The 18,134-nt window shown below is 41.0% G+C and overlaps 1 protein-coding gene across 1 annotated transcript; it reads right to left on the reverse strand.

Annotated features, from left to right (window-relative positions):
* Positions 1-494: 494 nt before the first annotated feature.
* Positions 495-14,446, reverse strand: LOC311059458 (uncharacterized protein). The gene is made up of 14 exons (XM_084077392.1): positions 14,326-14,446; positions 11,617-12,300; positions 6,942-7,422; positions 6,308-6,594; positions 5,703-5,936; positions 5,441-5,608; positions 5,000-5,076; positions 4,859-4,908; positions 4,529-4,740; positions 3,791-4,029; positions 3,051-3,167; positions 2,708-2,855; positions 2,056-2,097; positions 495-1,930 (listed from the first exon to the last, which is right to left on the reverse strand). The coding sequence occupies exons 1-14, from the start codon at positions 14,348-14,350 to the stop codon at positions 1,680-1,682; spliced, it is 3,015 nt and encodes a 1,004-aa protein (XP_083933518.1). The 5' UTR covers positions 14,351-14,446; the 3' UTR covers positions 495-1,679.
* Positions 14,447-18,134: the final 3,688 nt, after the last annotated feature.

An 18,134-nucleotide genomic window follows, 5' to 3' on the forward strand; every position in this document is an offset into this window, starting at 1 on the left:
CAGGAGTGCCGCGCTATGAGCTTGTAGATCTGCTATTGTGTTTGAAAAATCGTGAAGGTTTGTGCAAATCTTTGAAGATATACATTTTTTAAGCGAACTCAAACCTTCTGGGGGATCCTACAAATGTCTTCTAAATCCTAACAGGTTTTTTTTTTTTTTTACTTATGTTGCTATATATCAGTGGTTTTCGAACCTTTTTCTTTCATGTCAAGGACCCCCAAAATTATATGTATTTGTCCATGGACCCCCCATCTTAAAATATTTTGTTCCAGGGACCCCAAGAAGCAAAGATTTGTGTTAAAAAATGATATATATATTTTCAAAGATTTGCACAAACTGTTATGGGCAAAGTTCTAGCTCTCTGTTATGATGACTGCTGACTGTGTGAACTTTGAATGTGAGAGAATCTAGATGGATAGATAGATACAGTAGATAGAAACCTTTATTGATCCCACAGGGGAAATTCAGGCCGCCAGAGACAACATAGCAGTAAAAAGTTAATGTTAATGTTAATAAAGTCTACAGACATAATATACACACCCTATACAGTCATCACACCTGGTGCAGAACACAAAGACACCGTCAATAAATAATAGAGTATATAGATGTTTACACCCTAGGCAAGGCAAGGCAATTTAATGTAATTTATATAGCACATTTCAACAACAAGGCATTTCAATGTGCTTTACACAAAACATCAAGCAAAGGAAACTCAATAACACATTGGAATGCATAGAACAAAATAAGTAAACATTTATAGATACAGTTACAGTGCAGAGGAGAAAAGAAAAGAGAGATAAAATAAAACTCAATCAAATACAGCAGTAAACAGAAAGGTCTTTAGTTGTGTTTTAAAAGAAATAAGAGTGGCAGCAGAAGTGCAGTTTTCTGGGAGTTTGTCCATAAAAAATAAATGCTGCTTCCCCACATTTATTTGTGGTTGTAGGAACAGAAAGCAGAGCTTTCCCAGATGACCTGAGAGGTCTGGATGGTTCATGATATCATACAAAATCAGAAATATATTTTGGCCCTAAACCATTTTAAAGCTTTACAGACAAACAGCAGTATTTTGAAATAAATTCTTTGACACACAGTTTAACGGCCGATCTACACCAGACTTTTCAAAGCGTGCGTATGCGTGGAACAATGCTGTGCGCATACAGTGCCTTTGGAAAGATCCAATTGAATGATACCGGCTACACCAAGCGCACAGATAGGCGAGCCCCGTATATTATGCAGGCTTTAAAATAGGACTGGATCTAAAAGTGCGTGTGTGCGTATATGCGTGTTGCTTTGAAAAGTCTGGTGTAGACCGGCCGTAAGGATTTAAGAACTGGAGTGATATGCTCCACTTTCTTGGTTTTAGTAAGGAGTCGAGCAGCAGTGTTCTGCTGTAAAGACACCTGCTGAGACATACACCAAGTCCTTTAACCCATGCTATATATTTTTTAGGTGATAGGCTGACTTTGTGATTGTGTTAACGTGGCTGTTTAAATTTAGGTCTGAGTCTATGACTACTTTTTGACTTGGCTAGAGGTGTTTTTTAAAAAGGTTTTGTACCTTTTCTGTTTCTCATGTGTCTATGAGGTTGATGGTACGTGCGTGCGTGCGTGCGATCCCCGGATCATTTTGTATCAGATATGAAAGATGTATGACATCACTGAATTCATAGAGAGGTTTTATCCCAGTAGTTCCATCATGACATCATGTTGATGCTTAAGAAGGGCGTTGAACAGGACCTCTGCTAATTCCCTGCTGGTCACACTGTCAAGGATCCTCCTCATGCGCGTTGGGTCTGTGTTCTCAGCACTGACTCTGGCAGCCAATTCAGCGTGGAACCCCCCACTTATCAGATCATCAACGATGGACTCCACGTTCTTGGTTTTGCTGACCAAAGCCGTCCGATTATTCTTGAAGAAAGCCTGTTTGTCTTTACACAAATCAAAGGATAACATGATGTATTAAAAAAGCTGTCTCCAGATCCTTATGGTGAAAGAAATCATGTCAAATCAATATCATGTAAAGTGGTACAGGTGATATCTGAAGGGTCTGTACCTGGAACAGATCTTTGGTTGAGGTGGTCCTGTGGAGGTGGTCCTGTGGAGGAGAGTAGTGAAAGCCTTTATTGCAGTGTAGACATTGTTAATATTATAGTTAAATAGTAAAATATTTAACTTTCTCATGTAGGCAGGTTTCTGAACTGTCCACAGCCCTCCTCTGAGACACAGAGCCCTATTATGTGGGTCTTAATTTGACGTCTTATGCAGTAATTAGGTGATAACGCCACGATCTTATGCGCAATCCCTATTACGCTGAACGCGAACACTTAAGGAATAAGACTCGCCAGCATATGTTAGGCATGGGGGAGTGTTTATATGTTAATTAAGGGTGCAATGCGGTATCTGTTATTTTGCCCCGTGACTTAAAAAGACTGCATACCGCTAAGACGTGGTGAGACCAAATGGGTGAAGTCGTCCTGTAATGTTTTCAATATGTTGCGTGTATTACAAAGACATCCAACCAGCGGTGTTTAGATGTTTTGATTGTGTGGCGATGGCGTCTATACGAGGACAACAGATGCAAATGAGCTAATAGCTATATCTGGTGCAACTAATTTGTTGTATATTGTCTTATGACAAATAAACAAATACATAAATAAACAGCAATGAAAAGTTACCCATAATTCAAGCTAAATGAATGAGTATACCTTTAACCCTCAGGTTGCTATGTGTCCACACTTGCTTCTCCTCAGGTCCTTGTACCTCCAATGAGACGACTTCTGAACTGAGATCCATGAACACCTCAAATGTTGGATGGTAATTTGGTCCGTAGTGCCGACGATAAGGCTGCGAAGCCTGAAGACACATAGAACTGTTTTACTATTGCATTCTTTTATTACTGTAGTGGTGCTAGCAATATTAGTTTTTTATGTATTATTATTGTTATCATGAATAATAATAACTAGAAGAGCGCGGGTCTTTGCCAGGCCCGGGTTGCCTACCCAGGGCCTGCAAATTTTGGAAGTCAGTCATAGTGTATGACACTGGTACCTTAGGTTGTGCGTCATGTGGAGGACAGTGCAGACTGTAGACTTCCTTTGGGGTGAGAAAACAGTCTGCAGAAGTGTCAATGTATTTATCCTCTTTGTTGTTGGTCTTGGCCATCACCTACAAGAACACCAAGACAAAATAGAGCAAGGGGCAACCTGGTTGGTCTACTCTGCACTGGATCCTGTTCGTATGGCTGTTACCGGGTGTTTTTTAATCTAATGTTCTATTTATTTATTTATCCATCTATTTCTTGAACATTGGTTTTATGACTGTCTTTGTTGTTGAATGTTATTACTACAGTGATTTCTATTTGGCTATAATAGAATAACACATGTGCTATTAGTTAGATACTTTACCTACAATACGCTGCAATTATTTATTCTGAGACCGCATTGGGATTAAGTCTTCTTACTTTTTGCACTATCCCGATAATTCTAATGTACTATCAAATAAATCAGATCAAATCAAACACCTTTACCAGATTGACAGACAATCATAATTCAATCATAATGTCTGGTACATGGGCAGGTTTTAGTGGCTATGTACGCAGGCCTTGTTACCACGGTACTTTGACTTTGCTCTTCTGTCCTTATACTAAGGTTTATCTTAAATTGTCGTCACAACTACAGACTATCATGTCTGTCTTTTCAAAATCTGAATCCATTTAATGAATTAGTACAATACGTTTAAATAGATTCAAACCCTCCGAGATGCTAGTTACTTAACAGAACATATTTTACCTCTTCAATAAGCACATTGCTTGGCAGCAGAAATACTTTCATCTCAAGTCTGTTGCTTGGTGCTCGAAGGAACAGCAGAACTTGACCATTGGTTGGTTTAGGTTTCAACAGGTTGGAAATCCACAGCCCAAACAAAGACAGATGGGGCACGTTTACAACCACGTGAGTCTTGGTCACTTTCAGCGGTTTTAAGAAGTTCACCCCCTCATCTGTGATGTGGGCCACAGAAAGGTCATCATCTGTGAAAGGTTTTTAACATTGTGCAGATCATTTAATATGAATCCTAACATTCTGTGGGGAGGACGGGAAAATCAGTCACAACACAAATGTGTTCTGTGTGTCGAAGGCTTGCCTACCAAGCGTTATGTAGGCTGATGGTTTTCATTTTCATTCTCAAAGAAGGCATTTGAAAATGTTGTGTCTGATTTTCACATCCTCCTCATTACAGGATAGGGTGTAATTTAAACATCAGCAACATTCCCTTTTAAAACATCAGAGTAGTTTACAGTAAACAAAACTTAAAAAAAGAAAAAAAAAGAATTAACAAACAATTATCTCTTTAACAATATACCTAAACCATCAAATACAACATCCCACATTGGATTACAACATATTATTGGCATAATATCATTACAATCATATTAGTGTCTGTTTCACAGTGTCACTTTGAACTTAAAAACAAAAAGAAAGACAAAACAAAAAATTGATGATTAGACAATGAGAAGAGCAGCGCCTCACCGAGTGTGACCTCACAGTGCAGCAGGTGTAGCTGGCAGACAGACTTCTGAGGACACTGGATGTCAAACAGAGGCCCTGCAGGAGCCCCTTTAGACTGGAGCCATCTTTCATCCCACTGAACAGTCCTGTAGAGGACTTCTCCTTCCCTTGTCGTTGCAAACACCAACCCTGTCACAGTGCACTGGAACAGCCCTGTCCTGGGGAACTTGAACCTGTGACACAAAGCAACCATTGTTTCTGATATCACCTACAGTATTGACTTCATTATGTCTAATCATGCCACATGTTGTATCAAGTTAATTTATAATCACAGTGGTGAAATACAGTTACCTGTATTCATTGGTTGTCTGTACTTTGTGCACTGTCGGTGTAAAACTGGTCTGAAAGAGAGAAAGCAGTAAGTAAACAATCATTAACTGTCCTGCTGTTCAATCTGTCTGATTATTCTATAGAGGAGCTGGTTTAACTCACAATGTCCATGTTTGAATGATCGTCCTCATGCAACAATGATGCCATCACTGACACATATGGCAGACTCGGGCCGGCAACTGGATGGTGGAAAAATACATTTGTGAAATACATTTTTGTGCAATCTCCATCGTTTTTGTTATTTCCATAAAAAGAGAACGGGAAGAAGAAATTGGGAGCAGGGGGAGTTTGGACAACATTTGTTCTCCCATTGGCATCCAGGGAGTACGTGTGCACATTTCCGCTGGGATCAAGCCAACAGTGCCGGAGATATAGGTGTCCACAGATGGACACACACACACACACACACACACACACACACACACACACACACACACACACACACACACACACACACACACACACACACACACACACACACACACACACACACACACACAGCACAGAAGAATATAAAGGAGATAGGTTAGGTTTCTTACGCACACTTTTCTTCGTGATCGGAGCTGCAGAAAGAGGCTGAGGCTGAGGCATATCCAGAGCCAGAACCATATTTGTAGTTAGGGCCATGCTGACGATGGTGGTCTTTCAGCCATGATTGTACTTTTTCACAGGATCTCAGTGTCTCTTTAGCATCAGGCTCTGATTGAAAATCTATGGTAAAAGAAAAAGAAAATCATGAACGGGAGGTTATTTCTTTTATTTCTTTTATTATATTTTTTTTACTAAAATGCTTTCATGTAATCACCTATAGTCCATATGTTTCCCCCCAAATTTAGTTCCATGCATGTCTCTCGTCTGTTCCACTCTCTCTCCAGCAGCATTGAATAAGCAGTCAGGTCAGGTCTTTGAACATCTTCAGCTTCTCCTTGGAGACCAAACCTTCTCCACGTCTTCTCCAAGGACTTGGCCTGGTTGTGTACATGGACCGTTTGCTCCTCCGTCTTTTCAGACACGTCCGACGATGGCTCACCAACCGCCACTGTACAGGAAATACCAAAAACATAATACTAAAATCTGTACTGTAGGAAAGTTACTTTCAAAATGCATTATATTACACGTGACATATTATGTGGCAATGATGGACAGACTAACTCTTCATTGGTGTTCATGAAGTGTAAAAAACTACAAATAACATTTTCTAATGTCTTAAACTTGACATTAACTTGCCTTATATTACTCATTGATAGTATTGAAAGTAGTATTTTTGATGAATGTTTTACAATGTTTATGAAAATATGCTAAACGTTTCCATGCTAAGGGCCTCCAAATAGCCATAGGCTGCAGCCCCCCATTGTGAAATGGCTTACTCACAAAAAAAACAAAAATAGACGATCATATCTGGATACTCACTGAAAGGTGGTATTGTCATACTTCGATTCCCCTTAACGATGTGGCGCATTTCCCAGTTTTGGCGATCCCATTCATTGTCGAGTTCTTGGACGACCTCCTTCGCAGCTTCATCGTTCCTGCTGTCTCCGACACCTTTGCCCCCCGTCTCAGTACGAGGTTCCTCTTCTCTCTCAGGTTCAGCGCTTAGATAGAAGAAGTGGTTCCCAGCCAACATCTCCTCCATCATCTCCAGCAGCTCTGTGACCTGAGTTCTGTCTGCCTTGTTCTTGCTGTAGAGGCAGTGATATCTGGTTGGTTCCATTTGCAAAGAAAGACGAAAAAAGAAAAAAGGGGAAAAGGAGGGGGGGGGGATTTTATCAACCGCTATCATTGTAAAGGAAAAATAAATGTGAACAAATGTGAACAAATTCATTTTTTGGATACAAAAAAAATAGTTTTACATTTAACTTTATTTTTTGCCCCAAATAGGCATGCACACAAGGTTTAAATATCAGCACCTTTTTTATTGTGATATTATCAAAGATAAATATCAAACATATCAACAGTCTACATTTCCAAAGAAGTAAATCTGACCAGAAGCAGGGATGATAAAACATTTCCACAGAGGGGGGATATCAAAATCAGAGGTGCATACCTGTTTCCACATCGCTCGATGAGCTCGATGAGAGGCTTTCCTTCACTGGCGATGTGATGCTCAACGGTTTTGTCCCCGAGGCACTCTCCCCATGTTAACACCACAATGACATGTCTCCACACTCTCTCCCCCAGCAGCTTCATGTTGTCCAACGTGATCTCCAGCTGTTCCTCTGTGAACGACGTGGTCGGGGGAAACATCAGCAAGATGACATTTGGCGACGGAGAGCACAGAGACACCGCGCTTATGACCTCTGACTTCACAGAGGGAGAAGTAAACAGTGCGGGGAAGAATTTCCACCATCCAGGAGTGTCCACGACGGTGACCTTTCTCCCAGCCACCTCACCACTTCGCACTGCGGATTTAAGCGTTCTGCAGCCAGCCTGGAACTCCTCAGCATTCAGAATGGTGTTTCCAGCCTCGCTCTTCCCAGCAAACACCCATCCAAGCAGCAGAATTCTCAGCTCAGGTCGCTCTCCTCCTGTGTGATCAAACAGTAGCTATGAATTTCCAAGTTCTATTCCATTGTAATTTTCTCTGCCAGGCCGAAGGCTGGGGACGGAGATTATGTTTTAGCCCCTGTGTGTCTGTGTCTGTCTGTCTGGAGCTAATCTCGCAACCCGCTGGACCGGTCAAACACACACGCACCGAATCTTTCAAATTGTCCTCATGGTTGTCCTCAGCCACCTTTACCTGTAACTCTGTAACCATAGGATGTGCAATCAAATTTGTGTGTGTCCGTCCATCCACTGGACCAATTAGTGTCAACTTTGCATGCACTCTCCCTTTAGGGCCAAGGACATTTTGGCCTATAACTCCTGAACCATATAACTCTCTTGAACCATATGTATAATCAAACAATCTTATGTCTGGATTCCTTGGCTCAAAACAACTCCCCATATAGGCCACACCCAGTTCTACCTAACTATATTTTCTTTAATTTAGCATTTTCTTCAAAATACACTATTTGAGATCATTTTTCCATATTTAGTCCAAAACTCTCACAAATCATTACACATTATCTCTGTCACTATCAATCACAAATGTCACTATTTGTCAAAGAAACATGATTTGTCCAGTGACAGAAACAGGGTTTACATATTCCATACCTGTTTGCCAATTGATTTCCAAAATGTGTGGGGTCTACAAAGCTATGTATCATGAATGCAACATCCAATCAACCCCATTTGGGATCTCATGTTGAGGGAACTCTATGAGAGCCTAACTCGTGACGCTGTGACGCTGCTTCGTGACGCTGTGACGCTGCTTCCGTGTGCGCTGCTCGGCGGCTGCACCGCGACCTGAGAGTTTGCTTGTGTGCCTTATTGTTTAGTTATTTGTATTGTCCGTGTCTATATGTCGTCACATGTAAAGATGTGCAATGTCGCCAAGATGAGAGCCGCAGAGGTAGCTCTGCTGATCCTGGTCATTTGTAACTTCTGTGGAAAGTGCTGGTCGATAGAACCGGGGACTCGGCTCGAGACAAACATCTGGCGTGAAAACGGCGCTACCGGGATCGTCCATGTGTACAGCCGAGCTGCACTACTGGCATTACGGCCGCCGGAGCCGAACACAACGGCGGGCCACGTCCACTTGCCGGTGTTGGATGACATACCCGTGGAACTGATCCGAGGAAAGAGGAGGAGGAGACGAGGAAAAAGAGGGGGAATTCGAAACCGTTTACAGAGGAGATTCACCCGCCCCCCGCTCCCCTTTATCGTTCTGGCCAACGTGCGATCCTTGGATAACAAAATCAGCACGATAAGAACATACACAAGGTACAGCTACGAATTTCGTGAGGCATCACTGTTATGTTTCACTGAAAGCTGGTTAAAACCATCAAAACTAGACTCACTCTATGAGGTCCCCGGATTCACTCTGGTGCGACTGGACAGAGGTGGAGGGAGTGGTTACGGTGGAGTATGTGTGTACATTAATGATCTCTGGTGTCGATCCCATTCCGTCAAACTCGGGATATGGGACGATCCCAACGTGGAAATCCTGGGCATGACTTTAAGACCGTTCTATCTCCCCCGCGAATTTGGGTGCATTCTACTGTTCATAGTCTATGTGCCTCCTAAAGGGCCAGGAAGAGCAGCACAGGCAGCAAAAACCATTGCTGACTGTGTACATGGACTACAACTACAGTACCCAGAGGCACCAGCAATCGTACTTGGAGACTTGAACCAATGTTATCTAGACACTGTGTTGCCAGGATTTGTACAGTATGTCAAGGATGCGACTAGGAAAAATAACATTCTGGACAAGTGTTATGTGAACATTCCAGATGCATATGTTGCCAAGGTAGGCCCGCCTATATACCTCTGACCATAATGTTGTGTACATGACTCCAGTTTATAAGTCAAAACTGAAGAGAGGAAAGGTGGAGAAGAAAGTAGTTAGGACATGGACAAATGAAAGCAAGGAACAACTAAAAGCATGCCTGGACTGTACAGATTGGGACACTTTTAGAGATGGTTCATTGGACGAAATAACCACAGTTACAAATGATTACATTAATTTTTGTGTACAGCTGGTTGTTCCTACAAAGGAAATTAAAATCTATCCGAACAATAAAACATATGTGACCAAGGACATAAAGAATATAATAAATGAAAGGAAAACAGCCTTCATAAGCAAAGATTTCGGTGCACTCAAATTGACAGAAAATAAGCTAAAAACAAAAATGAGGCAGGCAAAATTGGCACATAGACAGCACCTAGAGGATGCGTTCAAAGCTAAAAATCACAAAAAGGCGTGGGATACTATGAAATCCATGACAGGAATGTCAGCCCCAACCAAACCTATTGTGACAGACAATGAACTTGGCTTTGCCAATGACCTAAATACTTTCTATGCCAGATTCGAATCATTGGGCGATTCCTCTAAGTGCACTGAAATACTTAAGGCTGTAACACCTGCCCCCTCAGACAGAATTATCATCACTGAAGAGGATGTCAGGAAAGTGTTTCGGTGTACTAACACAAGGAAAGCTAATGGGCCGGACGAGTGCAGTGCTTTTCTCCTCAAAAACTTTGCATCCGAGTTGGCTCCTGTGTGGCAACCAATATTTCAAACCTCTGTAGACACACATATAATTCCTCTGTGTTGGAAAACCTCACACATAAAACCATTACCCAAAATCCAATGTCCAAAAGAACATAAGGATTATAGACCCATAGCTCTTACTTCAGTGACCATGAAATCACTGGAAAGAATACTGTTGCAACATCTTGTGAGTATAACTAAAGACAAATTTGACCCCTGTCAGTTTGCTTATAAGAAAGGTTGCGGTACAGAGGATGCGGTTGTCACACTGGTCCACTTCATTACAAAACACCTAGATAAGTCTAATAAGAATCATGCAAGGGTGCTGTTCTTAGACTTCTCTTCAGCCTTCAATACAATACAGTCTGATATTCTGGTGTCAAATATGGTACAGTTGGAACTGAATCCATACTTAATTCACTGGTATGCTTCCTTCCTTACTAACAGAGTACAGAGGGTGAAAGTGAACAAAACCCTCTCCTCAGCATTAACCACTAATGTTGGTGCTCCCCAGGGTTGTGTAAGCTCAGCTGTATTGTTCACCCTTTATACTGACAGCTGTAGTACTGAGAAATGTCTGTCTGAATGTCGCACTGACAAGCCAGACCAATACATTCTAAAGTACTCTGATGATACAGTTTTGATTTCTCTTTTGGATAGTTCCAGTGATCCTGGACTGCACCAACACAGAGTAAATAAGGTGGTGGAATGGAGTGATAACAACGCTCTTATCATTAACACAAAAAAGACAGAAGAGATTGTTTTTGGTGCCCCACTAGAGATACACAGATCCCCTATTACTATTCATAGTGAACAGATCAACCAGGTATGTTCGTATACATACCTAGGAGTAGTAATAGACCACCTTTTGTCATGGAAAGACCAGATTGAATCAGTGGGTAAGAAGACAAAACAAAGAGTCTATTTCCTTCGCCGTCTGAGATCTTTTGGTGCTAGTAGACAGATTCTTCTTTTGTTTTTCACTTCTGTTATTATGAGTGTCCTGCAGTACTGTAGTACCACCTGGTATGGATGTCTGTCTGTAGCTTTAAAGTCACAACTGCTGCAACAAGTGAACATTTGTTCAAAGATTGTGGCTCTATACATCTACGTATGATAACAGTATGATAAGGTTGGCAAGGAATATCACTTCAAACACTAGCCATGCTTTGTATGGAGAATATAGGTTGCTGCCTTCAGGAAGGAGATACAGTGTTCCTACATACAATAAGGTCAAACTGAAGAGGTCCTTTGTCCATCAGACGACATTGAGGCTTAATCAGGAGTTATAAGCCAGGGGTAGGCTGAGTGGTGGACATTGCTCTTGTCTTTGCATGTCTTTATGTATGTATTTGTATTTTGTTGTTTTCTTGTGTCATGTCAAATGTGTGTACTGTTATATGTTGCATACATGGCTGTTTCTGGGTCGCAAGACAAATTTCAGTGCAAACTGACAATAAAGTATTATCGTATCGTATCGTAACTCCAAAGGTGCTGTCACTTCTGCAGTAAGGGGGTGTCACAGATGCCAAAAGTTGCACCATATATCTATTTCCCCCACAACTTGCGCAGGACTTGGCCGTGTATGTCAATCTGCCAAACATCCCAAAATTACAAATGAACTCACCTGTTATGAGACCTCTGAGTTTTCGTTTTTGTGTTTGAGAGGTCAACCGCATGTCGGCGGCTTTCTGTACCACCTCCCTCCTCTTGTCCTCGGCGCTCTGCATCAGCTTGCCGTCACTCTCGTAACGGCAGCCTCCGTTGCCGGACACCATGGCGTCGATTTTGTCAAACAGCTCTTTGACCTTAGCGTCGCTGTTCATGTCTTCATTGCAGAGGACGTGATACCTGTTGCCGCATTGCCGCATGAGCGACTGAAGCGGGACCCCTTCACTTTGTATGTAGTCATCGATGGCTGGGTGGGCCAGTCCCGAGCAAAACACGATTATTGTGTGGTCCCAGACGTTTTCGCCGTAGAGGGTTTGCAAATGCTCTACCGTTGCCCTCTTGTAGCTCTCTTTGTACACTAGGTTGGTGTTAACCACCAGTATGAAAGCATGAGGCCCAGGGGGACAGAAAGAGGTGCAGAGCGTCATTTCTGTCTTGAACAGCGCTGGCGTGTCACACAGAGGATACCCCCTCCACCACCCAGGTGCTTTGACAAGTGTGACCCTCCTGCCACATACTGTTCCCTCTCCCTTCTCACTCTCAGAAGATATGTCTGTTGCAAACGTGTCTCTACCCAAGATGATGTTCCCAACCAGATGCTTCCAGGACCCTTTTGATCCCACAAGGACAGCATTCAGTTCTGTTACAGTAAGAGCAAAGGAGAGAGAGAGAGAGAGAGAGAGATTAGAATTTTGATATATATACTGTATATCGACTGTATATATAATTTAAATATGTAATAAAATATAATATAATACAATACACTTTTAAACACTTTCAACCACGATGTCCCTATTTTGGGTATAGGCAACATTTGAATAAAAATCTGAATGCAATATCATTGCAGTAAATGGTTAATATTGCTGTAAATGGTTATATACTGTATGCAATACATGGTAATGGTTAATAAATGGTATTGGTTATTCCTGAGCTGAAGTGTCTAAATTAAAGGTAGGGTAAGTGATTTGCGTTGGTTAAAATAAGTGTTAAATAGCTCTATATTCTGATAGTACTCATTACTATAGAGTGTTTGTTCAGTAACAGGAGTCTCCTTGTCTCTCCAGCTCTTTATTAAACAGAAAATGCATTTTCGTTTCAGTTTCAGTTTCATTTCCAATTTTATCCAACCAGGACAGAGAACTCAATCAGGATACAGATTAAACAAGTGAAATTGGAAGTGATGACACTAAGAAATGAGCAGGCAAAATTGGAACTGGAACACTATACAAATTAAGCTTAAAAATGGGTACTTTCTCCTGATTGGCTGAGATTTTGACACCTACCGGAAAATGTATTTTCTGTTTATTAAAGAGCTGGAGAGACAGGGAGACATCTGTTACTGAAAAAACACTCTATAGCAATGATTACTATCAGAATATAGTGTTTTAACCTTTTAACAAAACACTTTTTGTTTTAACCAAAAAATATCACTTACCCTACCTTTAAATTCAGCGTAGCGATAGTTCATGTAGGCACGGAAGGCTCATACTCCCACAAGTCAGTACTTTCAACCTCACGTCCTTCTCATTCGCTACAAGCCAACTCACTCACGCCCTCATTCCCACAGTGTCTCTCTGGCGGTTCATTTAAGGTAGCCTCTGTTCGGCTGTTCATTCTATGTGCATAGCTGTCAGCGTCATCAGCTGTCTGTGTCAAAATTCCTCCACCTCCCCGGCCTCCTCCCTGAGGCATTTAGTTTGTGGTTCTATGGATTGTGCTATTATATGTGGTAGTTTAATTATGTATTGAAAGTTCAATGTTACAGTATGTTCATGTTATATCTGTATTTCATGTTCTGCTCTGGGGGTTTGTGATTTCGGATCTGTAGTCCTGCTTGAGCAGGTAATCTGTAATATCACATGAGTAGAGTCACAAGTGCCAAATCTGAATGCAATATCATACATGGTTATATATACAATATATGGTAATAATGGTTCATAAATGGTATTGGTTATTCCTGAGCTGAAGTGTCGATGAAGCTCAGTTGTTGGACAGATGACAGCCAAGGTTTTTTTTCTCACAAAACTAAAGCTGTTTTTATTTCCATGTAGACACAAACTCCTTGCCATGTTTCATGTGGCTAGATAGCACAAGGAAATAAACAACATTGCATACTTGACCTGACCTGACAGTGGCTGTTTCTCACTCAGTCCTGAGCAATACTGCAGTATACAGTAGAAATATTAGTAAAAGTCCGGAATTTGAAATGTACTTTTGTAAAAGAACAAAAGTCTTGGCATCAAAATATACTTAAAGTACCAAAAGTAAAAGTAATCATTATGCAAAATTCAAGTTCTCAAAATGAATGAAAATCTTTTGAAAATAGCCTAAATATATAGGGCTGAGCGTGGTTGATGTATGTTTTGTAATAATAATTCAAATTTAGTAAGTAACTAAAGTTTTCAAATAATTATAGTGGAGTAAAAAGTACAATATTTGCCTCTGAGATGTCATGGAGTAGAAGTGAAAGTATTGAACATTGGAAATACTCAAGTTAAGTAAAACTGCCTCAATATTGTACTCAAGTACAGTACTTGAGTACATGTACTTAGTTACTTTACATCACTGACCAGATGTGTAGTCACAACAGCTCTGAGTCCAATTAGTTACAAGGAATTAGTACAAGAAAGTGGTTAATATATAATGTCAGATATCAGAGACTGACCTGGTAAAGATGACGCTTCCTCCATGGCTTTCTCAGTTTCCCCCAAATCCAGAGTTTGTTTAACGGCAGTGAACTGTTTTGGCGCAGATCTAGTTCTTTCTCTCTGTTACGACTATTGGCTGTGTGGACCTTGAATGTGAGAGGATCTTATCGGAAGATCTCTTTATTTATCTAACAAACAGGACTGACAGCATAGTTTCACTTACAGGAAATGATTAGGTTGTTTTTTCTCTCTCAAGGTATGTTTAAGGCGTGTTTTGTCCGGTTCAGATTTAGGCAACAGTTTGTTTGTTTGTTTGTTTGTTCATTCATTTTGAGCGTTTTATGTTTTATTACAGATAGGTCAGTGTAGAGAGGAAAGGAAACCAAGGTCAGAGACAGAGGAGAGACAAGCGAGACAAGACAGGTTGGATTTGAACCCGGGTGGGCTGTGCTCTCACTGGCTGAGCCACCAGGCACCCCTAGGCCAGTGGTTCTCAAAGTGGGGTCTGGGGACCCGCAGGGGTCCTTGGGGGGGTTCCAGGGGGGGGTCCCCAGCTAAATTAGTTAATGGCATCAAAATCAGTTTAACCTGAGAGTTGTTTTCTAATTAAGGGTGGCGAGCGGTGAGAGTGGCGCCTTATAGATGACACCTCCAAGGCAGTATCACACCAGAGGTTGTGAAGTTTATTAAACAAGTAGAGAATGATATGGCACTGGTCACATTGCGTCATCAGGAGATATGAATCATAACAGATACAGGAAGGAGCAGAAAGGAACAGCGATGATATATTACAATGAAATGCATGTCAACGGTTGCATTCCATATCTCTGTGTTCACATGGGCACAGTGTCCTGACATATAGCAGTGGCCAGGGCACAATGCACAATACTTCTTGACCACAGTGATAAAATCTATTAGGTTATTAGACAGATGCTAGTTTCATTGTTTACCTTTTATTCTATAGTTTTAATGTAGGCTACATTATGATGATTATTTTTATAGTAATTGTTAGACTGTTTTTTGGTTTACATGTTATCTTACTGAGGCACTACACTGTCTCTCTGCATTTGATGTATGTGTTTAGTCCTTATAGTAAGTAGGAACATCTGCTAAATGCCTGAATAGTAAATTCCTACACATTGAGAGTGTATGCTCCGTTGTGAGCTTGTAGATCTGCTCTTTTTTTTGTTGCTATTTTGGACAATTTTGGGGACGCCACATTTAAAGTGTTCTGTACCAACTGTACCTCATACTTGTATTAGCAATGAAGTGTTTCTGATTCAGGCTCTGATTGTGTGATTATTTGCACAAGCGGTTCATTGACTCAATATGCTAATGTAGTGCTGGAAATGTCACGGTGCGGGGCAGAGAGTTGTAGGACCCAAGCGCAGACAGTGAGCGGAGACAGAGCAGTACAGATGCAGGGGGGTTTATTAACTAAACAGGGAATACACAGCAACACAAGGTAACAGACAGAACACAGTAACAACATTAATGAACCAACACAGACTGGAAACAGAGGGGCATATTAATAGACAGGGACTAACTAGGCACAGGTGAGAACAAAGGACAATTAACACATGATTGGCTGTAACAGAACAAGACACAGGTGAACTACAATTGCAAAGACATACTGGTGAGACAAGACAGGAAGCAACAACTAGGGCAGACAGGAAACACCAAGACAACACTACAGAATAAGGGTACAAGGAGAACAGGGAACAATACAACAGGAAGAGTGGCCAAAAGGGTCCAAAAGGGTCCAATACCATATAAGGTCAGACACGGGCTAAATAATAAAGTCACAGTCCACGGTCCGAGGAGCGGACCGTGACAGGAAATGTACCAATATCAACATGTCTACCTCCAGCACGTAGGGGAGGGGCACAGACAGCTCGTCAATATGACCACCTGCGCTCAATATAGGTTCCTTTTTACTTACCTATATAATGATTCACACTAATCCATTTAACCACTTCAATCCTGTATACTTAGTTCACCAGGATCCATGGCTCTATACTTGGTCTCATGATTTTTTCCCCCTGTACCTTTGTGGTGACGCATTTGTAGTGACGCATTTGTAGATCGACTAGTTAAGGGAGAATTGTCACTTTTTTTGCCCAGAATAGGGATGCTCAGGTTCAAGTGTTTAAATGTTACCTTGTTTGTCCGGTGCATTAACAATCTGTGATGGGTGGCTGCTCATCAGTAAGCCACAAGGACAGCACCATAATGCTGCACACATATTATGACAAAACACATCAGCATTTAATGTTTTATATATATATATATATTTTTTTTTTGTCTGTTTAGTAGGCTACAGCCCACACTTTGGGCAGTTAGTGGGCCTACCTCCAGTCAAGGTGGCTGTATGTTCTGAAATATAGGCTACTGTAGGCCTACAGTAAAATGTATTCTGAGGGTTTCTGTATTTCTGCATGATGTAGTTTGGAATCAGTCCCTCATTGCACACAATTGAGCCCAAAATGTACTTACCTTTCTCTTTTCTTTTTTTCTTCTTTACTCCTTTTTTTATTGATATAACAGTCACACTCTGCCTGCTGTCTCTTCTAGCCTGTGTGCATCGATGAACTGGATGCACCACAGATGTGTGGTCACACCTCTAGCTCTGAGTCCAATATTTTGACTCGAGCCAGGTGTGACTGCTTAAATAGAGGGTATGCGCATGCTTAAAGTGAATGGCACATCGAGTGGCAAAGCGAGTGGCAAAGCAACATGCAAAGTGAGTTTAACATTGTTTAATGTTGTTTAATGCAATCAGATATGACTTTTCTGTTTGGATGCATGGGCTGTCAAGGCCAGAAAGTATTTTTTTGACACTCAGTAGGCATTCCTGCATTAACTTCCGGGTTTGATGATGATGTCACACGCATACCCTCTATAAACCACTCACACACTGCTATACTATTCATCGTATAACGAAGGGCATAAGTGGTTAACCCATTAAGACCGGCAACGCATCTGTGTCATTTTTTGATTTCTTTGGCTATTCAAAAAATTGCAGATAAGCTCATAGCGCAGCACGAGTGCCGCGCTATGAGCTTGTAGATCTGCTATTGTGTTTGAAAAATTGTGAAGGTTTGTGCAAATCTTTGAAGATATAAATTTTTTAAGCGAATGCTTGTAAATCAAACCTTCTGGGGGATTCTACACATGTCTTCTAAATCCTAACAGTTTTTTTTAAACTTATGTTGCTATATATCAGTGGTTCTCAAACCTTTTTTTTTCATGTCAAGGACCCCCAAAATTATATGTATTTGTCCATGGACCCCCCATCTTAAAATATTTTGTTCCAGGGACCCCAAGAAGCAAAGACTTGTGTTAAAAATTAATATATATTTTTTCAAAGATTTGCACAAACTGTTCTGGGCAGAGTTCTAGCTCTCTGTTATGATGACTGCTGACTGTGTGAACTTTGAATGTGAGAGAATCTAGATGGATAGATAGATAGATACAGTAGATAGAAACCTTTATTGATCCCACAGGGGAAGTTCAGGCCGCCAGAGACAGCACAGCAGTAAAAAGTTAATGTTAATGTTAATAAAGTCTACAGACATAATATACACACCCTATACAGTCATCACACCTGGTGCAGAACACAAAGACACAGTCAATAAATAATAGAGTATACAGATGTGTACACCCTAGGCAAGGCAAGGCAATTTAATTTAATTTATATAGCACATTTCAGCCTGTTTGTCTTTACACAAATCAAAGGATAACATGATGTATTAAATAAGCTGTCTCCAGATCGGTATGGTGAAAGAAAAAATATCTGTGGATATCATGTGGTACAGTTGATATC

This window comes from Gymnoscopelus microlampas (assembly GCF_963454915.1).
Source record: "Gymnoscopelus microlampas genome assembly, chromosome: 14".
Classification (NCBI taxonomy): Eukaryota; Metazoa; Chordata; class Actinopteri; order Myctophiformes; family Myctophidae; genus Gymnoscopelus; species Gymnoscopelus microlampas.